The 24,788-nt window shown below is 42.7% G+C and overlaps 1 protein-coding gene across 2 annotated transcripts in view; it reads left to right on the forward strand.

The window, feature by feature from the left end:
• Nucleotides 1-24,788, forward strand: part of DDB2 (damage specific DNA binding protein 2) — a 53,846-nt gene that overhangs the window by 16,147 nt on the left and 12,911 nt on the right. For both annotated transcript variants that reach the window (XM_077322383.1, XM_077322382.1), the window contains exons 2-8: nucleotides 420-801; nucleotides 3,138-3,324; nucleotides 8,364-8,494; nucleotides 9,510-9,701; nucleotides 10,991-11,136; nucleotides 17,335-17,434; nucleotides 18,618-18,795. In XM_077322383.1, the coding sequence (XP_077178498.1) occupies nucleotides 3,150-3,324; nucleotides 8,364-8,494; nucleotides 9,510-9,701; nucleotides 10,991-11,136; nucleotides 17,335-17,434; nucleotides 18,618-18,795 (922 nt within the window). In that variant the 5' untranslated portion in view covers nucleotides 420-801; nucleotides 3,138-3,149. The remainder of the gene's footprint in view (nucleotides 1-419; nucleotides 802-3,137; nucleotides 3,325-8,363; nucleotides 8,495-9,509; nucleotides 9,702-10,990; nucleotides 11,137-17,334; nucleotides 17,435-18,617; nucleotides 18,796-24,788) is intronic.

Genomic DNA, 24,788 nt, shown 5'->3' on the forward strand with positions numbered 1-24,788 from the left:
CCATTTTCTCCAAAGGGCACTGCTCTGTATGACCGTTTATGCGCTGGGAACTTCACTGCCCCAGCTCCCATGCAAGGAACACAAATCCGGAGCAGATGAGGCCAAATGCTCCCCTGTGTGGGTGCAGGAAGAGGTGGGGCAACCTGCCACAACTAAAACTCTAGCCTGCAGCCTGGCATGAAACCTCCAGTGCATAAACGGTCTATAACTTGGAAACTAGCAGTAATTCCGGGAGATTTGTACGCCCCACGTGCTGCGATCAGTTTCTAAGAGAACCTTTTTGGAACACAAGGCCAACTGCGGTGGGAAGTAGTCAGGGGATGACGGAACTGCGCTCTGCCCGTCCTCCGAGAAACCGTTGTCCCTTATGCTGCAAAGTAGTATCATCCTGGCATAAACTCTGTCTTCTTTTCTATCAGGTCGAAGATTCTAGAATGAGGCCTTCTTGGACACAAGATAACCTCGCCTTGGCGTGAAACAGCGACAGCAGCTCCTTCACGTGCCTCCCTCGGCTTCTCCGCTTCCCTTCGGCGGCGTCTTCCGCCGCGCCTTCTGTAAGCGCGTCAAAGAGGGCGCCAGGTCTAGGCGGCTTGCCACCCACCGCGGAGGCCCCGCCGGAACTTGACTGGAGGTTTCCGCGTGCGCCGCTTGTGCCTCTCTGCCCGGGGCCAGGTTATGAAACTCCGCGAAGGCGCCTCCTTCCCGCGCCTTTTCGGCAGGCGCGTTCTCAGGCAGGACGGGGCCGCCCGGTCAGCAAGCGCTCTAGCAGCGGGAGGTGCAGCCTAGGCCGCACGAGTGCAGGTGAGGGGCGTCGCTGGCTTGCCGCTTCTCTTGTCCCCACCCCGTAATTGGTCCCCGAGGCAGGCAAGAGCGGGTGGCGGTTGTCTCTTTCCCTGCCTCGTTTCGCGCTTACAGCTGACTCGCTGAATCGCTCCGCTTCGTCATCTTCCTGACACGGGGCGGGGGAGGGAATGAATGGGAGAGCCTTGTTGGGTGGCCCTTAAACAATGCAGAAGCTGTACCGGGAGCTCTTGATGGGAACTTTCGGTTCCCCTATAGCAACATTCTGAACTAAAATGATACTGAGCACATGTTCAGAAATGGAAGCGTTTGTCCTTTTAAGGGTACCGTTTCGCGGTGGGACGGAAAGTCAGAGAAACATCGCGGCAAGTTCTTGGAGTCGCTGTGATTTTGCGGGGTCTCATGAGAGCATTCGCACACGCACACTTGCCTACGGCTCAGTATTGGTAGCAATTCCAGGGAGACATGTTATTTTGTTATAGCAAAACAAAACAGCAGTCCAGCAATACTTTAAGACTAACAAGGTTTACTCAAACACACTGTTTTTTGTGTTAGAGTTTATGTTGTTACTTAAGTATGATGAAGTGTGTTCAGACTCATGAAAGCTTATGGTGGATTAAATGACTATAAGGTGCTACTGGATTTATGATTTACCTCTTTGAGCTCAGAAACGTTATTCTGGTCTCATTATATCTTTGTGAAGTAAATGTGGCTGAGAGATTGACTTACCCAAGACTGCCTAGTTTAACTTGGCTGAACTAGGGTTTAAGTCTTATCCTCAACCTGAAATTTTAGCATCCAAGTGATACTAGAAACCCTATCAGTCCTAGTCCATAGATTCATGGATATTCATGATTTATTTATACTTTATATACCACCGCTCTTTGGAATACTGTCTTGCAGTGGTTTACAATAAAACAATAAAAATACAATATAACCCCTAAAATCTCCATACAAACAAAAGGATGACATCATAGTCAGAGTCTCTGGTCTCCTAAAAAAACCCTTAATATTCAGCCTCATCGGTCGACCCCCAGAGCCTATGCTGGTATCCAAAATATGGGAGCCAGGAGCAGAATGTAAAAGTAAGATGGGTGGGATCCACAGATGGTAACTCTGAATCACCAGCCTGGCCGCAACCAAATGCCTGGTGGAAGAGTTCTGTCCTGCAGGCCCTGCAGAACCCAGAGAATTCTGTCAGGGCCCTTAGCTCTTTGGGGAGTTCATTCCACCAGGCTGGGGCAAGGCTGAAAAGGCCCTGGCTGTGGTCAAGGCCAGGCAGATATCTCAGGGGTCCAAGATAATCAGCAAATTCATACCCGCAGAAGAGTCCTGTGGGGGGGGGGCATAAACAGATAAGCGGTCCCTCAGATAGGTTGTACCCAAGCCATGTATAGCCTTAAAGGTCAAAACCAATACCTTGAACTTGATCTGGAACCAAACCGGTAATCAGAGCAGTTGCTGCAGGATATGGGTCTTCCAAGATGACCTAGTGAGGATCCTTGCAGCCTCATTTTGTACCAGCTGTTTCCGGATCAAAGACAAGGGCAGGTCCGCATAGAGCGAGTTACAGAAGTCTAATCTGGAAATGACCATTGCTTGGATCACCGTGGCCAAGTGTTCTGAGGACAGGTACGGCACTAGTAGCCAAACCTGGCACAGGTGGGAAAATGCCGTCTGGGCTACCATAAATATTCTATGGTAGTAGAATTTTGCTGTTTACACTATGCTATGTATTCTGCATAAAAGTGTTACATGTGTTCTGTGTGAGCAAAACTGAGGCATTATTTTTGTATTACCTAAAATTTCATTAGCTGAAATGTGTTGATTCTATGCCTGACTGTAAGAGTGAACAAAGTAGCTAGAAATGGAAAACCTGCTTGTAGGAGTGATCTCAGTTTAAAGAACTCATGGCTACTTTAGTTATATTTGGTGTTAACTGCCTAACATGTACGTGTAGAGGACTGCTTATTTGTTCGCTTATTGTATGGCACAGGTGAGGGAGAAGCCTGAGATTACACAGGGTGACAGATAGTAATAGCACACTGAGTACGGCCTAATTTTCATGGCTTGCATGTGACCGGCAGCAGTAGTCTCATTTGGGATAGTTTGTGATATGTGTAATGCATGGAAGAGCTCTAGTGGACTAAGAGCTGTCTGTTCCAGCAAAATTTATTTACTGATTTTGAAACCTCTTTATTTCATAAGATTGTTCATCTGTTACAAAGAAAAATAGGTTGATGATGCAAACTAAAAATGTGGAGCTTTCAGCTTGCGCCTATGTTCAGGGATTAGAATTCTCAAGATCCTAACAATCATATAATGGTATTTTTCAGGAATTAGACAGAATGACCTCTGAGAAGCAGTCAAAGAACAAGAAACGGTTGAAAATCTTTGATTATCCTTCAGAAAAGGAGGCAAAATTAACTGGGAAAAGAAAACGAGATCAAGCGGAGCTGGAAAATGAACTACAAACAAGGAAATTGCTTGTCAGAAGAATCTCCAAGCTTCCAGAGAAAATAGGTAATATCATCAACACCTTGACATTTTATTATACACTTATGTAATGCAGGGTTAATTGAATTATCTTTGTGGTATCATCCTGTCACTTTCTTACATGTTGCAAACAATCAAGCACCCTTCCATTTTCAAGGAAATTCTGAATTATGCTCTTGGGATATTTCATATGGAAAATTCTTCCTGCACAGTGGTTCTCTCTATGTAGAAAAAAAAGTGAAACAGCTTTAACCAGATATTTATGATGCCGTTCCTTTTAGCTAATAATTTAATACTTCCGTGCCTTATGGCTAAAATTACACAGGTTTAAAGATGACTTTAATAACTTCAAAAAAAGGAAATATATATCCTTCAGGTTATGGCTAGGTTAGAGAGCAATTCCCCATATTCTTGTCTCCTAACATCACCTAACATTAGAAATGTTATGAGTAATGCAAGTGAGGCAAGAATTGAAAAACACCTGCATATATGCTAATATCTTAGGCCCAAACTACACAGACCAGCAGCAAACCTTTAGATCTGCATCTTTAGATATAGGTCTTCTGCATTCCCACATAAAGTACCGGTGGAAGGTGTGATTGAATGGACTCATATGGTGTGTTTGGAAAGCTCTGGACCCTCCCATTATTGCCTCTGCCATCATATGTTTTGTACTTTAGACTAACCCCAGCATCTCAGATCAATTGGAGTTTTGCTATTGACTTAAATGAAGGCCACATCTTTAATGTTTTGTTCATTTTATTGCCTTAGGGCAGGGATCTCCAGCCTTTTCAAGCCTGCAGGAATGTGCGGAGTTCTGTCATGGCATGGTGGGTGCAACAGCATTAGGGCCCTGATGGAGCTATGGCAGTTCTGCAGGGCCTGTAAGATTCTGCTCTTCTGTCAGTACTATGGTTGCAGCTAGGGGGGATTAACATCTTGTGGACCTCCCACCTCTTCTCCCCAGGTTTCTTCCCCCCCCCCTCTTTCTTCTTGGCTGGACATGTATTCCCAGTCAATAGTCAGTCTGTACGCTAGATAGAAAATGGTTGGGGGTGGGGTAGTATTTGGGTTGGGTGTTTTAATTGTAGGATGTTTTAAATTTTGATTATGAATGTTTTAACTATCCTCAAGCCCATTTGTGGAGAGGGGTGGTCTATAGTAATAATAAGTAAAAAATGGTTGCTTCTGGAGATGGAGCCAGCCACAAAATGATTGTCACAAGTTGACTTCAGCCACATAGTGTAGTTCCTTGTGATGTGGTAACATCTGCTGCCAAAGGAGCATTTAAAACAAATATGCACAGACAATTAAATTTATAGTACTTAGTCAGAAGTGAGTTCCACCCACTTTCTAAAAACACTTGCTGGATGCCAGAAAAAGTGTCAGTGGGTGTGATGGTGCCACATGGGGATAGTGACCTCTACCTTAGGGAGTCCTTTTTGAAGGTATAACTTTTTTTTTTGCTTCCTTCTGTATTTTATTCATTACTTGACTTGCAAGTAGAATGTAAGTTTCAGTTGACCTTTCTGTTTGTCCATCATGAGTCTGACATCATGTCTGACATCATGAGTTTGGAGGAAGTTATATTCCATTGCTTTGTATATAAGTAGACCATGTTGTGGATGTGATTGAACAGATCCCGTGTTTTGTTGATATTCCTGGTGACATTTCAGAAAAAAGAGAAGAGAAAAAGACAAGCACCATAGAACTGGTGGTGTTCAAAAAAAGAAAAAGTTGGGTTGCTCAGCAGAATTCACTCTAAACACAAATGTTTTTAGGCTTTTCTGTCAATGGTCAGCAGGTCTGTTGTTGAAAACAGAATGCATCAAGTTACTGTCAGTGCATGTATTGACAGAATAAACCTGGAATATTCTCTTTTAATCAGAGATTCAGGGAGAATTTCTGGGATTAATGTTGGCATGCTTTTGGAATTTTTAGGTGGAAGTTTTCATTTCCTAACTAGGTCTTCTGTATTGCCACTAGGACTTGAATACTGAACTGAAGGTTGAGCTTTCTCACTACAGTATTTTTTGTGGTTTCTGGGTTCTTGACAGAGCAGTGCAAAATGTGTGCCTGTTTAGATTGTCAGGCTTGAAATGCAGAGTTTTTTGAGGGGTGGCTGTGGGAATTAGACTGTGAAACTTCACTTTTTATGAAACTATTCTTCCAGACCTGTGTGGAGCCCTTGTTGCCTTGTGTGCTTTTGCTTCATGGTTAATGAAAATACCAGTGTCACAGTAATATGTAGTGAATCAGATTTTGCAATATGAAAGCAGGTGAAATCAGTTTAGAGTGCATGCAATGTGTTCTGAATGAATTTCAGTGATTACCAGCCAGTCAGTTCATTGATTGCCTTCACTTATTCTACAGGGATGAACACTTTTTTACCCCTTTGATTGAATTTCTAAAAAGCAAGCAAAAAACAACCCCAAATGAGTATGTATGTTTGTGCTAGTTCAGGAGTGGAATAGGCTGCCTAAGGAGGTGGTGAGCTCCCCCTCACTGGCAGTCTTCAAGCAAAGGTTGGATACACACTTTTCTTGGATGCTTTAGGATGCTTAGGGCTGATCCTGCGTTGAGCAGGGGGTTGGACTAGATGGCCTGTATGGCCCCTTCCAACTCTATGATTCTATGATTCTTTCAACACTGATGTAAATGTAAAAACATAACTTAGTTTTTTTCTCAACAGCAGAGAAGTGTTATCTTTTTACCTTTTGTGTAATGGTGAGTTATGTTTTGTTTAAAGTGCTTATAGATTAATCACTACTTTGCTATCAAAGGTAAAACCTGACCTGGTCAAATTATTTAAGTTAAATGCAGTCCTATGTCCATAAACCACCACCCTGGTCTGGAGAGCTTCCCTCAAATAATACTGTAGTTTTTTCTGGAGTTTTCATTCTGAATAAGAGAGAACTGTGATTAGCCCAAGGTCACCCAGCTGGCTTTGTGCAGATTAGAGGCAGTTACTCTTAACCACCTCACCAAGCTGGCTGCTGCTGACTTCAGGCATTTCCTCAGGTAAAAGTAGAAATAAAGCTGGGGATCATCAGCATTTTAATGGAACCTAAACTAAAATTCTGGAGGCAATTTTGTGTAGATGTTGAATAGCATGGGAACAAATTAGAGTTCTGCTGAACTCCATAGCACAATTGCAAAAGGGAAGAGCTAAAGTTTCCAAGGATCACCACCTGGAATCTGCTGTCCAGTTGGATGCTGAACCACAGAACATGGTGTCCCCAACTTCCAAACCAGATGGATGTTTCATGGTAATGAAAGCTGCTGAAAAGTCCAGGAGAATAAAGAAAGTAGCAAATAAAAGGAGTTTGTTGTTTGTATACAAAAATAGTATTGTAAAAAAAAAGTTATCTAAAACTAGGAAAAAGAATCCCACACAACATTCATTTACTAGAAGCAACCACGGGATATGCATGTGATACACCACAAGAAATTATCTTGCTTTCAAATCACTGTAAATGCTGAAAAGAAACTAGTGTTGGTTTCCAGCCTTAACAGATCAGCTTTAAGAATTACTAATAAATCTGAATGTTGTATTAACTCTTGTACTACCATTGAACTCTTAATAAATGACAGTAGCGTTGGTCCACAAAAAAGTTCCAGAAAGTCTTGTAATACTAAAATATCACAAAACAATGAGCGAGCTCTCAAGCATTTTATCTATCTGGATGTTCAGTTTAAGGAAAAAAAACAAAAAGGGGGAGGGAGAGGAAGAAGGGTCATTTTTAGGGCATGATGGACAGGCTTGAAGCATGCAGAAATGGAATACAAGATGTGTTGTAATCCAGTGGAATAACATTATGTATCATCACTCACGCTGAATGGTACAGTAACTGGAAAAATATTATCCCATATCTTGTTACTTAAACCGCAAATATGTCTTTGAAAATATCTTTCTTTCTCAAATAGAAATTAGTTTCTGAATGATAGTTTCAGATTCTGGGTTTGGAGTTTTATTTTAGTGGATTTCAAAGATCTGAAGGCCGGCATGCCCTTAAAACAGCTTCTCTGTTTTCCATATTAATTTTTTATTTTGGTATGAATATTTCCAAACATAGACAAATTTTTGTGTAGGCGGCTTCCACACTGGGATTTTTGCCTTGCTAGAACACAACATGTTCTCTCCTTCTGCTGCAGAAAATCTTAAGTGAGTTCTGCAGTTTTGTAATATATAAAAACTAGGGATGTAAGGCAGGAGGAGGAGGGCACCCAAGGAGCGCGGCAGCCTAGCTGTCAAGCTAGCCACCTGGGCCATCATGGTGCCAAAGAGCACAGCTGGCTGGTCTCCCCTTCTCCCCCAGGAGTGCAGCAGTCCAACCATGGGGAATGGGCTGGCAGAGTGGACACTGTGCCCATGGCACTGTGGCATGTGGCCACCTGGGCTCCCTTGCTTGCTGATGTACAAGAGGCATTGGAGTGTGGCTGCTAAGACACGGTGGCTGGGCCACCAGTGCTAACATGATTGGCCTCCTCCCCAGCTCCTGGATCTTCTTCCTCACAGGTGTCCAGATGGGGCAGTAAGGAGGAGGAGGAGGACGGGCATAGAGAAGAACTACAATTGGCCCTCTATGGGAGAGTGTCTTATCTTTATTGGGGCATATCTCCCACAGAGGGCCAATCAGGTAGGGTGTGTGTTGTCTGCACACCAACTAGACATTGTCTTGGCTAAATATTATATTTCCTAATACTGTAGATTGTCTTAAATAGATATTTTGGGGGAGGGAAAATTGTGTTTTAAAAACTTTCCTTAATAAGGATTTCAGTACTCACAGATAAATATTTTCCCCCAATTTTCTCAATCTCTTATTTTTCCATCAGAAAAATTGCTAAGGATTTTATTTTTCTCCAGTATCATTTAGGGTGTTCTATCTTCAGGTGGTATAAAAGTTATGTCTATGAAGCAAATTCCATTTTTGTTCTCTCTGCTATGTATACACTGTGCTTGCTGAATTCACATTCCAGGTACTGAAAAATGCCAATGTTCTTGCTTTCACTGAAGCATAGTGAACACACAAACCAGTGTTAAATGGCCTTTTATTGTCTGGCAGGTCAAACTTTCCATGCCTCCATAATCAGAAACACAGGAGTGCCTTTTCATCAGCAAGAAATGCAGAAGAGCATTGTACATTATATCTACCAGAATGTGTTGGGTTCCTCTATTGGGACAAAACTCAAGAAAGTAAGTGATTTTTTTGCCTCCTATGGTCTCCTTTTAACACAGAATATGTTTTATTTTGGGATCTTTTGCAAGGAACAAACAGAGTACAGATTCTCTATTATTGCTAACTTGTTTGATAGTTTGACTCATGCTTCTGTTTCATGCAAATGAATATTAGATCCAGAACAGCAGACTGAAAGTAGATGTATCTGTGAACGTTATTTAATGTAAATCCTTCTTATTAGTTCTTTTTATAGGGTCATTTCTTAGCAAGCTTACTGCATGTATTATCACATTTGTATGCTACTTTACACTCTTGCATCATGTTGCCTTCTTCCTTTTCTTGTCATAATCCTTCCTGCATTTTCCTTGTCATTCATCAGGGCAATAATAGTCCATTGTGATCTTACTATAATTCTCTTCTCAACCCCTCTTTTAAAACTGGTTTTTCCTGTAATGTGATAAGTCAATCATTTTTTTAAATGACTTATGAATATGCATTGTACTCAATGAAAAACTTAAGGATTACATCAGTTCATTTATCCTGCCCCACAAGGCCAGACTACACAGTACAATCATGTGTGAACACTGTTTTTTTTTGCAAAAAGTCTCTGAATTTAAGAGTTTCAGTGATGGCTATTTTAGCCCTCCTCTGCCTAGAACATTATTCTGTTCAGAATATTTCTTCCTACTGCTATGTTCTCCCTGTTGAAGAAAAGAGATGAGAACGTCTGTCTTCTCTCCTCCTCCTTCTTGGGGTAGGGGAAGCAGATTTCCACAGCAACTTTGAATAGACAAATAGTCCAGAAGTGGGTTTAATGCTCTGCATATCTTGCTATTGTTTAACTGAAATTTGCAACATCCTCGGTTGCTTTGGATGAAAGAAGAAGAGAATATTGGAGAAAGCATACATATTCCATGCATTTGAGTATAGTTTGGTCCATAGTCTCCTCTGTCAGCTGTGCAGAAAGGTGGAAGACTAATAGTTTTTGATTGCATGGTCTGCATTCCCCTTTTCCCATTGTCTCTGCGACAGTGTCTCCAGGTGCCTTTTATACGTTCCCTCAACTCATACCGCTTATTCAGAACTGCAAGTCCTTTTGATAGGAGGGTTACATGCTTGGAGTGGCATCCAGCTCATCCCAGCACAGTTGCTGTGGGCTCCAAAGGTGGAGATATCATGCTGTGGGACTACGAAGTGCTCAATAAAACCTGCTTCATAAAAGGGGTAAGTCATTATGGAGGTGAAGTTGCAGTGCCAGATTGTAGTGTGTGTTAGCAGAATAGTGTGCATTGAAGGTGCTCTACTTTTTATATAATGGGAAGGATTAGGAAGAGGGGGATGTAGATGATTTTGACGTTAGTAACTCTAGAATGGGAAACCTGTAAGACGCAGGGAAATCTTTTGATTTATTTTTTTAGTTTGTCCCCCTTTCCAATGGGAAGGCACTTTACTGAGTGCTAGGGAGTTCCTGTGCCTGGTGATGAATTCAGTGGTTGGTTTTTTAAGAGTTCTGCACCAACTTCAAAATAAACAACACTTTGACAAATTATAGCTGCGTACTTATGTGGACTTAATAACTGTGTATTTACTGCCCCATTTTCTAGAGCTTGTGAAAACATAGTAATGAAGACTGGACATTCATAGCCCCTCCTGAAGATACCTTTTGCTGCAATTCTTACTAGGATTAGTATTTCTCTCTGTGCCAAAGTATGAAATATTATGATTGAAACCCCAGAGAAGCCCTAAACTAATGCCCCAGACAGCAATTCAATATTGAATTTTTTAGTTAATTGTGCCCAACATAAAGGAGGAGTAAAGAAAATGCAGCAATGAAAACAGAACCCCTCATTCTCTAGGCCCACTGTGTGTCACAAAGAGCAACACTCCTGAGGCCATCTCCATCTTGCACTGTCTTCCTCAGTGCAAGTCTTCCTTATACCACCTAAAGATTATTAGTTAGTGTAATCTCTGTTTCCTCCTTTAACATTGTCTGGATTTTGTATCCTCCCTACATTGTGACCGAACCTCCTTCAAGCTTTAGTATTTTTAATTTTTTCTGGTTCAGACTTCTGTCATCTTACCCTTGCATATGTAAAACAAAATGCATTTCTAATATGTGCACAAGTTTATAAAAAGTACCATAAAACAATTTCCCTCAGCCATTATGTCCTTCTTGATGGCCCACCCAGAGACCAGCTATTATGAAAAGGTTGTATAGATGTCTCCCTAGTCCCACATAATGGTATACTCAGTGCGTTGTAGTATTTAATACTACTCAGCATGTTGCTTGGCAGGTTTACTCTCTACCATGGCAGTAACTTAGTGTAGCAGTTGTTTTGAAGTACTGGAAGCTCTCTCCATTTGTAAGGATTTTTTCTTAGCCTGGATGTTGTTATATAGAAATAACAACAGCCTGTTGTAGAAGTTGAGTTCTGTATTGGTGCTGATATAAGCAGAGGGACTTTTCTCCTTCACTGAGTGGATTTCTGTTTTATTCATCCCCTTCCTTGCAGATGGGAGCTGGAGGGTCCATCACAGGAATGAAGTTTAACCCTTTTAATCCTAGTGAGCTGTATACATCATCAGTTGCTGGAACCACTGTCCTTCAGGATTTTAATGGAAATACAATCCAGGTCTTCACCAGTACTGACGACTGGGAGTAAGATGCAATCTGCTTATATCCATCTCTGCCTTGTTCTAGTATTTAGAAGGCAACACAGACATAAGAAGTGTATAGGGCCTTTATTTTTGTTGCACTGTTGGGGATACTCATTTAGATCTTATTAAGCTACTGTTTATATTATAGTTTGCAGCCTGGCTTTTATTCTTGGAAATTGGCCTTTAAGACACTTGTATAAATTACAAGTTTAAAAACAATTTACCGGTTAAAACAAATGTAAAAAAAAAGACATAACTGAAAAAGGGAAAGAGAGCCAATAAAACAGAAGAATGTGTAATTTTGCAAAGACCTATGGATGTGATAGTATTTATTCTGAATAAGTGCCAGCATACTGATCCTGTTGGGGGTTTTATTTGTAACAAAAAGAACAGGGAACCTTGTGGCAAATTCAACAAGAAATAAATAAACTCACCACAAAGAAATGTCAAGTATCAAAATAATTATACAAATAGAACAGGTATACAGATAATCTTACAATTAGAAAAGGTATACAAAAGGTGCACAATTAACAATCTTCTATTTTTTTTAATACAATGATAATGTGTAATACAAATGAACAGTAACTCCCACTTAGTGGAGACTCCCAACAGGACCCAGGAGCTCAGCCTGTTTCGCAATAGCTTCTGCCGGGGAGCAAACAGCTACAAAGAATAATAATAAAACCCAGTTATATTCGAAGCAGCATGGAACAACATAGTATTGAAAATAGTAATATGATACCAATTGTTTGATTTGTCGGTAGATACCTGACTAAAGTTTTTCTTTTAATAGGATGTGGATTATAATTTGTGTAGAAGAAGGAACACAAGTCCTTTGCTGGTTGTCAGAGCCAAAAACAGGTCATGAGAAGGCTTCTAAGAGGCAAAGAGACAAATACGCAAGATGTAAAGTAGGGTCATGAGGCAATTGGATTATTTGAAAAAAGAAAAAATACACTTACTTCTCTCCAGCCAAAAAAAGGTTTATACATGGGCTACCGAATAAGATGTCATATCTCTCAAGTGCCAAATTTCCTAACTGAGTTACACTGTTAAATAGTAAGAGACCAAAGCTTCACTCATGAAAATCCAAACATTTAAAGGGGAATGATACCTAAAACACCTATTGCTTATTTAAAGGAACCACTAATGGAGAAAAGGCATATAAGTCATGATGTCCAACAGGTGTAGACTATGAGGACCCTCTCATTTCATCTGAGACATTATGTCCATGGGAAAAAAGAGTATCCAGAGAGAATATGAAATATGCTTCCTGTTTTTGTAAAAGTAATTTCAAATTGGTATTCTGGTAAGGAAGGGATCTGAAATGTTTAAAAACAAAATTGTTTAAGTCAGACCACTGATGATTCATTTGAATACAATGTGAAATTTGGCAGAAATTTCTGCTTCCAAAAGCAAATCAGATTGCCTTTAAGGCTAACTATGTCCCTGGCATTTAGAGGCCCTGTTAATGCATACATATGTAACTAAAATACTCAGAGAAAGCTTAATTTATTTATTTATTGTATTTATATACTGCCCTCCCGAAGGCTCAGGGCAGTTTACGTGAAACAAGAAATAATACAGGTAACTAGGTGATAACAACAATAACATTAAAGAACGGTGGAACTGCAAAGAGCATCATACTGAGGCCCAGTGGGTTGAGCAAATTTGTAGCGCTTGCCATAGGAGGGAGGCTCGGTGGGAGGATGATGGGAAGTGGTGGTTTAGGTCGACCTCAACCAAATGACTGGCGGAGCTCCCTTTTGCAGGCCCTGCAGAACTGTTCAGGTTCTGTCAGGGACCTGATCTCCTCTGGGAGCTCATTCCACCAAGTGGGGGCCAGGATGGAGAAAGTTCTGGCCTTGGTTGAAGTCAAGCAAGCTTCTTTGGGGCCAGGGATCACCAGGAGGTTGGAGGTGGTGGAGGGGTGTAGGCGGAGAAGCGATCCCTCAGGTATACTGGGCCCAGACTGTGTGTAGCCTTAAAGGTGATAACCAAAACCTTAAGCCTGATCCATAATTCGACCGAAAGCCAGTGCAGCTGCTGGAGGATGGACTGGATGTGGGACCATCGAGGTATTGCTGTGAGGACCCTGGCAGCTATGTTCTGGACCAGTTGTAGTTTCTGGATCAAGGATAAAGGCAGACCAGTGTAGAGCGAGTTGCAGAAGTCCAGTATAGAGGTGACCATTGTGTGGATCACTGTGGCTAGGTGTTCCATTGCCAAGTAGGGCACTAGTAGTTTGGCTTGGTGAAGGTGGTAAAATGTCAGCCGTGCTACTGTCATGATCTGAGCCTCCATTGAGAGGTTCCTGGCAGAGTGGGCCACTAATAGTTGCACTCCATCCAGGTTAGGTAGGCACACTTCCTCGCTAGGACCTTTCCTGCCCAGCCACAGGACCTCCGACCTTTGAAGGGTTGAGCTTCAGACAACTCTGCTTAGGCCACCCTGTCACTGCTTCCAGGCAGCTGCTAATGCTTCTGGAGGAGAGTCAGGGTGGCCATCCATCAGAAGGAAAAACTACGTGTCATAAGCATATTGGTGACAACCCAGTCCAAACCCCCACATCAGTTGGGCAAGAGGGTGCATAAAGATGTTGAATAAGATTAGAGAGAGAACTGTCCCCCGCAAGCCAGTTGGTAACGGCTTGATGAACTCTCTCCTGATGCTACCCTCTGTCAGCGATTCCAGAGAAAGGAGATAAGCCATTGACGGGCAGTCCCTCCTATCCTGGCATCGGCGAGGTGGTGAGCTAAAAGCTCATGGCCAACTGTGTCGAAAGCTGCTGAGAGATCTATTAATATAAACAGTGCTGATCTGCCCTGGTCCAGCTGGCAATGGAGGTCTTCTGTCAGGGTGACTAGAATTGTTTCTACCCTATGGTCAGGCTGGAAATCAGACTGGGATGGGTCTACGACCGAAGCTTCTTCCAAGTATGCTGCTAGTTGGTCCACGACAGCTTTTTCAAGCATTTCCCCCAGAAACGCTAAGTGCGAGATGGGGCAGTAGTTGGATGGCTGAGAAGGTCCAGAGAAGGTTTTTTGAGTAACAGGTGAACCTCTGCCTCTTTTAGTCCCTCTGGGAATTCTCCTGTTGAAACTGATTCCCAGATTAGTTTTGGTAATGCGGTAGGTAGTTGCACAAGAACTGTGTGTGAGAAAGATCTTCTATGGCAGTGGAAAGATTCAGAGATTTAATAAAGCTCTTAAACATGTGCACATACATGTATTCATCTATGGGCAAAAACAAATTCAGTGTATTTAAACATTTTCTGGGGACCAGTCCCCAAGAGTGAGATATAATCTAGCCTTAAGAAGGGAGTTTCTCAAAAATCCTGACTCTGTGCGGAAGTAATATGGCTAATGTCTTAAATAAATAAAATAATTACAATTGTAGGTTGGATTTCTTGATTTCTATTTCTACAAGTTTTCTGTAAGTTAATGCATAAGGCAGATACTTTGGTATCAGATGATTGTAAGGGAAGCACCCATCTGTTACGGCTACAGCAACTTCCTTTGGGTTCAACATATGTTACATTTTCTGGACATCTGTCAGCCTCAGCCAAATGCCTGGTGGAGGTGCTTCCTTTTACAGGCCCTGTGGAATTGCGGGCGTTCAGGGGAAATATGTCACATGTGAATTGATCCGCTCTTTTGTATTGAATCATTATGGACATATTACGCATTGGTTGTCAGAATGGAATGAAATTACTGCTATCCTGTGTGCCACTAAATATTTTCCTCTTAAAACCACCTGTCTTGGCCTCAAGGTAAACTGGAAAAAAGCAGATATTATGCACTAGAGCAACTGCAGGAAAGTTGTGAGATGAATGGCAGTTTAGAAAGATGCTGGACAGGAAAAATGTACACTTCAGCATAGAATACTGCTTGTTTTGTCCTGTTCTCCAAGGCCGGGAAGGCAGAGCCAGGTGTGGCTGTCACATTCACATCCTGTATCTGAACTAAAGGAAGTTTAGTGCAGCTGGAAGGAACTTTGTAATGTTTGGGACATTGCCCAAGTTGACCCTAAAAGCACAGAATATTTGCATGTTGTATGGATAACGAAGAATAGTTAGTTCTGTTGTTGAGAGAAAAGGTTTATGTCATAGCTTGAAACCTGCAGTTCTGTAAGTGGTCTTTAAAATTATTGTAGTCCTAGGCCATTCTTATGTGTTCCAAATGGATGTTTAAAAGTTTTTTAGAAGAAGAGTTGGTTCTTATATGATGCTTTTCTCTACCTGAAGGAGTCTCAAAGCAGCTTACATTCGCCTTCCCTTTCCTCTCCCCATAGCAGATACCCTGTGAGGGAGGTGAGGCATACTAGAACCTGGTAGCTCTGTCATTCTTCTCCTCCCTCCCTCACCACCAAGAGAGAGATTAGCAAATCCCAGTACGAATGGTTCCATGGAGTGTAGGGGCAGGAAATATCCCTTTACAAGATTAGATTATCCCTTTTCATTGTATTATCCAGCCTTTGTTTTTAAAGGCGTATTTTATAGCTCTCCAGCATTTTTTTCGAAGTAGTTCTGAAGGAATTTAAATATGAAGAGACATTAGCTAACTAAAGAATTTATAGTAGATTAAATTCAGGGCTAATTAACTCCATAGCAAGTGCATAAGTGTTGATATATCTGGAGCCTCCATGAACTCAGCATATCTCTGCCAGGATGAGCCAAATGCTGCTTCTCTAGTAATCTGAGTATATCTGTTCCTGTGGATTCCAGAATAGACTCCTGGGTGCTTCCATGTAGATATGAGGGTAATGACACTCTTATTCAGTAGTATCTTGAAGGCCAAACAATGCATGTAGTCTCTGTAACTAGTCTAGACATGCATATCATGATGCTTGGGGAGGAGTTAGAAGGACAGGGACCATTATTCAGTTGCATAATTGAATTGTTTGATACCTTGATTATGCTTTGAAATCTAATCTATCAAGGAATTGTTCAGAATGGGAAAATGACAGAACTTGATGTCTGTCTACTAATATGCCATAGATTAGTGGTCCCCAACCTTTTTATCACCGGGGACCGGTCAATGCTTGACAATTTTACTGAGGCCCGTCGGGGTAGTCTTTTGCTGAGGGATGTCGTTGCCACCTGAGCCCCTGCTCCACTTGCTTTCCTGCCGGTGCCCCTGACTTCCCGCCGCCCGCTGGGGGGCACTGCCATCAGCAACTGCGCAGTGTCACGCCGAGGGGGAGCCCCAGCCATGGTGGCCACTGGAGAGCACCAAAGGTGAGCCGGCGGCCGAGTGGCAGGGCAGCCCCCGAGGCAGCAGCTGGGGAGGACAATGAGGAGGAGCCGCGACTCAGTACCATTAATCCACAGACTGGTCCCGGTCCTCAGACCGGAGGTTGGGGACCACTGCCATAGATGGTCTGCAAAGAAATGTAACAAATACATAAGTAAATAAAATGAATGAATGAATGAATAAATAAAAACAAATACTGATGATGGGAAGAACATTTTCAGCAGAAGCATAAACAGTGTTGCTGCACTATGTATCATGGAACAAAGAGTCACTAAAATTGCTTCTGTCTTGAACTGATTAACATGATGTCACTGGCCAGTTTATTGGCTGCCTGTGTCCTGCTGGGCTGAACCCTGTAGTGTTTGAAGAGGGAAGTGCATGGCCATATGGGCTGGACCATGTGCCAGGGAGCTATTATTGGCCCTATGGAATTGTTGTTCACTGCGTGTTTAGATTTGTGCCTCCTTTGGTGGTGCACTGAGAGATACGCAAGCAACAAGCAACAAAATTGTCTGCTACACAGCCCTCAGACTTCAAATGAATTTGACTGCTATATTTAATCTCTGAACCCCCTTTCGGGGGCAGGATTTAATTTCTAATACTTACTTTAATCCATTGTTACACATGCTGTTCATGATTAGAGAATAGGATTAGACACATAATGGAGCTTTTTGACTTGGTGGACCTACTTATTGAACTTTCTTTGTGCTTATTGAACCTATTACCTGTTTGCAGCCAGTAGTCTGAACCTGATTCTGCATCAGTATCATCTGACTCTTTACATAATCCAGTTAATTAAGCGTGCTTCTGTTACACATTTAGATTTTAGGAATGAGGATGTTGTTCTTGCAGTCCTCAAGGGCCTTTTACTATTTGTTGTTGTAGGAGAAAAAAAATACTGAGCTTGTGTTTTTCTTGTTTTCTTTCTTTCTTTTGTTTTAAAGTTTCTGGTACTGCAGTGTAGATGTATCTGCAATTTGCCGGACTGTGGTGACAGGTGATAACGTGGGCAATGTTACCCTGCTCAGTATGGGGGGTGAAAAGGTTAGTATGCCGCCTACTTCGTGCCTTTGGTAACACTCACTTAAATGGTTTTGGTATTTTTCACATCTTACAGTGGTGCTGCACTGACCTGCTTTATGTATATTGATAGAAGATAGATGATAGATAATTTCACTGTGGTGGGTTCAATTCATAATTTACGACTTGGGTGAGGGAACTATTTCTGTAGTCACCCCCTAGATCAGCGGTTCTCAACCTTCCTAATGCCATGTCCCTTTAATACAGTTCCTCATGTTATGGTAACCCCCAACCATAAAATTATGCAAGTGTTCTTTAACAGAAATTAAACAAAAACTGATCAATGGTGTGATGATCGATTGTTCATGATTGTATTTAAACCCCTGGGGTTTCTGAGTTCAGTTCTGCCTCTTGTCCCACCATGCTGATCTCGCTCTTTTCCGCTGCTCCAGACAGATGAATGCTCTATCTCGATCTACCCTGCAAGGCTGTTGTGTGGATGGCACCCCCCCCCCCCAGCCAAGCTGCTTGCCCTGCTGTGACCCCTGTGAAAGGATCATTCGACCCCCAAAGGGGTCCCAACCCCCCAGGTTGAGAACCAGTGCCCTAGATGGAGGGTTCCTTCCCATACATAACTCCATCCTGTTAATCAGCAACATGCTGGAAAGGAGGAATATCATTTAAGCCAGGGGTAATCAACCTGTGGTCCTCCAGATGTCCATGGACTACAATTCCCATGAGTTCCTGCCAGTGCTTGTTGGCAGGGGCTCATAGGAATTGTAGTCCATAAACATCTGGAGGACCACAGGTTGACTACCCCTGATTTAAGCCACCTAAGTGGTTCCTCATCTAGATGTTTCTAGTGTGTGGTGGGATTGGAACACAGACAGCTGCCTCTGCAGTAACTAAGTTGCTATTTTCTAGTACAGAGGCTTGGTAGGAAGCCTGAAAGTACAGCCTTTTAAGGATAATTTTTATACTTTCTGGTAGAAGTACTAGTATTGGCTTTATTAGCAACCTCTCTGTGATTCATAGATTCCAGCATGCACTGCTGTCCATTGCCTATACTCCTAAAAGAAGGGGGAGGGGAAGACAACTCCAGGAAAGGCATCCTGTATGTTTAAGTTCCATATACTAGACTGTTAACTTGGACTGACTTCCTTGCTTTGGCACTGTCAAGTATTTTGCTTTGTTATATGTATTGTAGATATGGAGCCTAAAACTGCACAAAAGGAAAGTAACCCATGTGGAGTTTAATCCTAGAAGTGATTGGCTTTTGGCTACAGCCTCTGTAGATCAAACTGTCAAAATCTGGGATCTGAGAAACATAAAAGACAAGACAAGTTACCTTCATGCACTTCCTCATGATAAAGCTGTCAATGCAGGTAAGACAGCAAAGTGGAGCTGCCTTTTGTTGATGCTTTGCTCTTCCAACCTATCCATTCTTGGTTGGGTATGTGTATTCCTAGCTTCTCTTAGCCTAGAGGTACCTTAAAAACTAAATGAAGAAGTGAGTAATGACTCACAAAAACTCATGCATTGACACCAATTTTATTAGGGTTTGAGTTGCTCCTGGGATCTTGCTCTTTTCTGCTGCTACAGACAGATTAATACAGCTACCCATCTTGATCTGTCTCTTAGTCTGTATCCATTCTTCTGGAACTGAATTTGCTAACTGTTCTCTATCACTTTCATTAGATGTTCTTACTTAAAATGTATACTTTGCTTTAACCAGGGTTCAAGGCCACTTGCAGTCAGAGATTAAAAACATTTTAAAAATTCAACTGTCTCAAAAATGCTCAATGAAAACACCTAGCAAATTGGCTAGCAAACACCTAGAAATAAGTCCCAGGAGAGAGGGGAATTTTGCAGGGCCTACAGAACTGTCAGCAGTGAATGTGCCTTCTATAAATCCTCCGGCAGCCTGCTTTGTAATACTGGAAAAGAGAAGGTCTGTCCTCTTGCAGGAGAGGTCTGCCACTGTCAAAAGGCAGGTACAGCCAGAGGGCCTGTCAGTATGACTTTAGTTGGCAGCTGGGTTCATATAAGGGGAGAGGTCATTCCTCAGACTGGTAAGTCATAGGTTCTGGAGGTAAAAAACAAGACTGTGAATTGAGCTAAGAAGCGTATTAGGAGCTTTTAAAGACATTTGTATTTATGATCATTATTAATGATCTAGATGAGGGGGTGGAGGGACTATTCATCAAGTTTGCAGATGACACCAAATTGGGAGGACTCGCAAATACTCCAGAAGATACAGAGTTCATAATGGAAAAATGGGCAAATGAGAACAAGATGCAATTTAATAAAGATAAGTGTAAAGTTCTGCATCTGGGTCAGCAAAATGAAAAGCATGCCTACTGGATGGGGGATACGCTTCTAGGTAACACTGTGTGTGAACGAGACCTTGGGGTACTTGTGGATTGTAAGCTAAACATGAGCAGGCAGTGTGATGCAGCGGTAAAAAAGGCAAATGCCATTTTGGGCTGTATCAACAGGGGCATCACGTCAAAATCACAAGATGTCATAGTCCCATTGTATACGGCACTGGTCAGACCACACCTGGAGTACTGTGTGCAGTTCTAGAGGCCTCACTTCAAGAAGGACGTAGATAAAATTGAAAGGGTACAGAAGAGAGCGACGAAGATTATCTGGGGCCAAGGGACCAAGTCCTGTGAAGATAGATTGAGGGACTTGGGAATGTTCAGCCTGGAGAAAAGGAGGTTGAGAGGAGACATGATAGCCCTCTTTAAGTATTTGAAAGGTTGTCACTTGGAGGAGGGCAGGATGCTGTTCCCGTTGGCTGCAGAGGAAAGAACACGCAGTAATGGGTTTAAACTACAAGTACAACGATATAGGCTAGACATCAGGAAAAAAAATTTTCAGTCAGAGTAGTTCAGCAATGGAATAGGCTGCCTAAGGAGGTGGTGAGCTCCCCCTCACTGGCAGTCTTCAAGCAAAGGTTGGATACACACTTTTCTTGGATGCTTTAGGATGCTTAGGGCTGATCCTGCATTGAACAGGGGGTTGGACTAGATGGCCTGTATGGCCCCTTCCAACTCTATGATTTTATGACATTCAGCACTAGCTAAAAAGTGCACTTTGTACCAGTTGAATTTCTGAATGGTGTGCCCCACATAGGATGCATAACAGAAATCCATTCTGGAAGGTAAAGAAGCAATGATTAGCATGGGTAAGTCACCTTAAGCTTAGAAGACAGGGTCATTTATGAATTCAGTATAGAAAAGAAAGTAACTCTGACCTGCTTGGCAGTTAGTACTCCTATACTCTAAGCCTAGCTAGACAGGGTCATCCTGACCCTATCCAAACCAGTAATTCAGTTACTTCCACAATATCAGCCTTCTTAGCCAGCATCACTTGTCTAGATTTAACTTTTTTGCTGCCACTCATCTACTTGGCCACTACATCCAAGCACACACAGCCTGCTTATGCCCCCTGAAATCATGGGGGGAATGTGAGAGTGGGTGAATGGGGAAATGAGTAAAATCTGCCAGTGGAACATGCAGTTAGGATCCAGACCTTCTTGTCCTGTTTAGAAAAACAGACCAGAACTTTTAGAGTATAATTCCTCAAACCTCCAATAAGCTCTAATGGTTCAACATAGTTATCACAAAAAGCTGAAGAAACACCTAAGTAAATTGTGTAGTTCTATCAGCCTGAAAAGTCAGATCATACACCACTGTGACTAAAGCTGTCTCTGCCCTGAAGCCACATTAAAAATGGGTCAAGGAAAGATGTCATTCATGTTGAAGTTGCTGTGTCACCAGATGCTCAGTCCCTTTTGCAAAAAAAAAAAAAAGCAATTAAAGCCAAACAAAGAAGGGGGTGTTTGTTAGCCAACCTTAGTTATCCAAAGAGGGCTTTTCAGCAATGACCTAACCAGAACTTTGAGTTCCTGAGAGAAGCTGCCCTTTAGCAAGGAGGTCTTAATTCTGTTGAAGATGCTCTCAGTTCCCTCTGGTAGGATTTAAGACTGAAAAATCCAATTGCAGATAGCAGCTTCCCTAACTTTAAGCATCTTGTTTACATCAGTCAAGAAGAGGAATCCAAAGTTATTCAAAGAGCCACTGCCAATGGGAGCTTCTGATACTGACAATACAGGAATTGTATTTGTTCCAGTGTCTCTTAGATTGGATATTAAAGAGTTGGCCAGCAAAAAAACATGCAGTTCTCGGGGCCTTTGGAGCTCCAGAATAGATTTCAGGCCCTTGCAGAGGAGGTGCAAGGGTCAACAAGGGAAGAGGTCCCAAAACAAACTCTAAGACAAAGGGAAGAGGCCACGGGGCAGAAGGAAATGGAGTTGAGAAGAAAAAAAAAAGGAGAGTACTGGTAATTGGAGACTCCCTGCTAAGAGGAATGGATCGCCATGTGGCTGGGCCCGACCCCCTAACCCGAGAGGTGTGTTGCTTGCCAGGGGCGAAAATTAAAGATGTTTCAGAAAGGCTGCCCAAACTCCTCAAATTTACGGATCGCTACCCATTTGTGATGGTCCATGTGGGAACGAATGACATGTCCCTGAATACCATCGCTCCTATTAAAAAAGACTATCAAGATCTGGGGAGGAAGCTCAAGCAAATGGGGGCACAAGTGGTATTCTCTTCAATCTTGCCTGTCAAGGGAAGAGGAATGCGTCGGGAAAGGAAGATAATGGAGGTGAATCACTGGCTGCGTAGTTGGTGCCGGCAGGAGAGATTTGGTTTCTGGGACCATGGGATAGGCTTTCTTGAGGAAGGCCTACTAGCACCTGATGGACTGCACTTATCGAAACTGGGGAAGAATGTGTTTGGCAGGAACCTGGGGAGATTCATCAGGAGAGCTTTAAACTAAAGCCACTAGGGGAAGGAGACGATCAACATAGGGAGTGTATGGAAGGAAAACTATCGGAGGCAGCCCAACCGGCAAGGCCAGCTCATAGGGAACCAAAAGTAAAAGGATTCAGATGTCTTTATACTAACGCCCGAAGCATGGGCAATAAAAAGGAAGAGCTGGAACTTCTCATGCTGATGGAAAGGTATGATCTAGTAGGCATCACAGAAACTTGGTGGAATGATTCTCATGACTGGAATGTAATGGTGGATGGATATGAACTGTTCAGAAAAAACAGAATAGATCGAAGAGGTGGAGGAGTGGCACTGTATGTGAGGAAAGGGCTTACCTGTCAGGAAATGCTAGTGAAGGAGAGTATATCTACAGTGGAAAGCATCTGGGTGAAAATAAGCGAGGGGAAAACAAACAGTGTGGTGGTTGGTGTCTGCTACCGACCGCCTGACCAACGAGAGGATGTGGATGCTGCACTTTGTGAGCAGCTTGAGAAAATATCCAAACGGCAGGACCTTGTCATCATGGGTGACTTCAATTTCCCAGATGTGTGCTGGGAAACAAACTCTGCGAAGCGTCCTCAGTCATGCAAGTTTCTGACCTGCCTGGCTGACAATTTCATTTATCAAATGGTAGATGAACCCACAAGAGGTTCAGCCATACTGGACTTAATACTGACCAACAGGCAAGAGTTGGTGGATGAGGTGAAGGAGGTGGGGACCCTAGGGGGAAGTGACCATGTCCTCATAGAATTCCTTTTGAGATTGGGAGCCAAGGAAGCTTGTAGCCAGACGCGGATGTTGGATTTTCGTAGGGCAAACTTTAATAAACTCAGAGACATGATGAGTGTCATACCATGGACGAGAATGCTGGAAGGGAAGGGAGCATGTGAAGGGTGGGCGCTACTCAAACAAGAGCTATTGCATGCTCAATCAATGACTATTCCAGAAATACGAAAACACTGCAGGAGCTCTAAGAAGCCTATTTGGATGAACAGAGAACTTCAAGAGGAACTAAGAAAGAAAAGGAAAATGTTCAGGAAATGGAGGGAAGGACAGAGCTCTAAAGAAGAGTACCTACAGGTTACTAGGCACTGTAGATCAATCATCAGAAAGGCCAAAGCTGAGAGTGAGCTAAGATTGGCCAGGGAATCCCATTGTAACAAGAAAAGATTTTTCAGTTACGTGAGGAGCAAACGTAAAGAAAAGGAGGCAATAGGCCCGCTGTTGGGTGCGGATGGACAAACTCTAACGAAAGATGCAGAGAAAGCAGAAAGGCTTAGTGCCTATTTTACATCTGTTTTTTCCCACAGGTCAAAGTGTTTAGGCACATCTAGAGATGGCTGTAGCCAAATGATAGTGTCTGGGTGGCAGGTTAACATGGATAGAGAGGTGGTCGAGAGGCATTTAGCTGCACTGGATGAGTTCAAATCCCCTGGTCCAGATGAAATGCACCCGAGAGTACTCAAAGAACTTTCCAGAGAACTTGCACAGCCCTTGTCCATCATCTTCGGAACCTCTTTAAGGACTGGAGATGTCCCGGAGGACTGGAAAAGAGCAAACGTTATTCCGATCTTCAAAAAAGGGAGGAAGGATGACCCGGGAAACTACAGACCAGTGAGTCTGACCTCTGTTGTGGGGAAGATAATGGAGCAGATATTAAAGGGAGCGATCTGCAAACATCTGGAGGACAATTTGGTGATCCAAGGAAGTCAGCATGGATTTGTCTCCAACAGGTCCTGCCAGACCAACCTAGTTTCCTTTTTTGACCAAGTAACAGGTTTGCTGGATCGGGGAAATTTGGTTGATGTCATTTACTTGGATTTTAGTAAAGCTTTTGACAAGGTTCCCCATGATGTTCTGATGGATAAGTTGAAGGACTGCAATCTGGATTTTCAGATCGTTAGGTGGATAGGGAATTGGTTAGAGAACCGCACTCAAAGAGTTGTTGTCAATGGTGTTTCATCAGACTGGAGAGAGGTGAGTAGCGGGGTACCTCAGGGTTCGGTGCTCGGCCCGGTACTTTTTAACATATTTATTAATGATCTAGATGAGGGGGTGGAGGGACTACTCATCAAGTTTGCAGATGACACCAAATTGGGAGGACTGGCAAATACTCCGGAAGATAGAGACAGAGTTCAACGAGATCTGAACACAATGGAAAAATGGGCAAATGAGAACAAGATGCAATTTAATAAAGATAAGTGTAAAGTTCTGCATCTGGGTCAGAAAAATGAAAAGCATGCCTACTGGATGGGGGATACGCTTCTAGGTAGCACTGTGTGTGAACGAGACCTTGGGGTACTTGTGGATTGTAAACTAAACATGAGCAGGCAGTGTGATGCAGCGGTAAAAAAGGCAAATGCCATTTTGGGCTGTATCAACAGAGCCATCACATCAAAATCACAAGATGTCATAGTCCCATTGTATACGGCACTGGTCAGACCACACCTGGAGTACTGTGTGCAGTTCTGGAGGCCTCACTTCAAGAAGGACATCGATAAAATTGAAAGGGTACAGAGGAGAGCGACGAAGATGAT

The sequence above is a fragment of the Paroedura picta genome, chromosome 2 (genome assembly GCF_049243985.1).
Source record: "Paroedura picta isolate Pp20150507F chromosome 2, Ppicta_v3.0, whole genome shotgun sequence".
In the NCBI taxonomy this organism is placed as follows: domain Eukaryota; kingdom Metazoa; phylum Chordata; class Lepidosauria; order Squamata; family Gekkonidae; genus Paroedura; species Paroedura picta.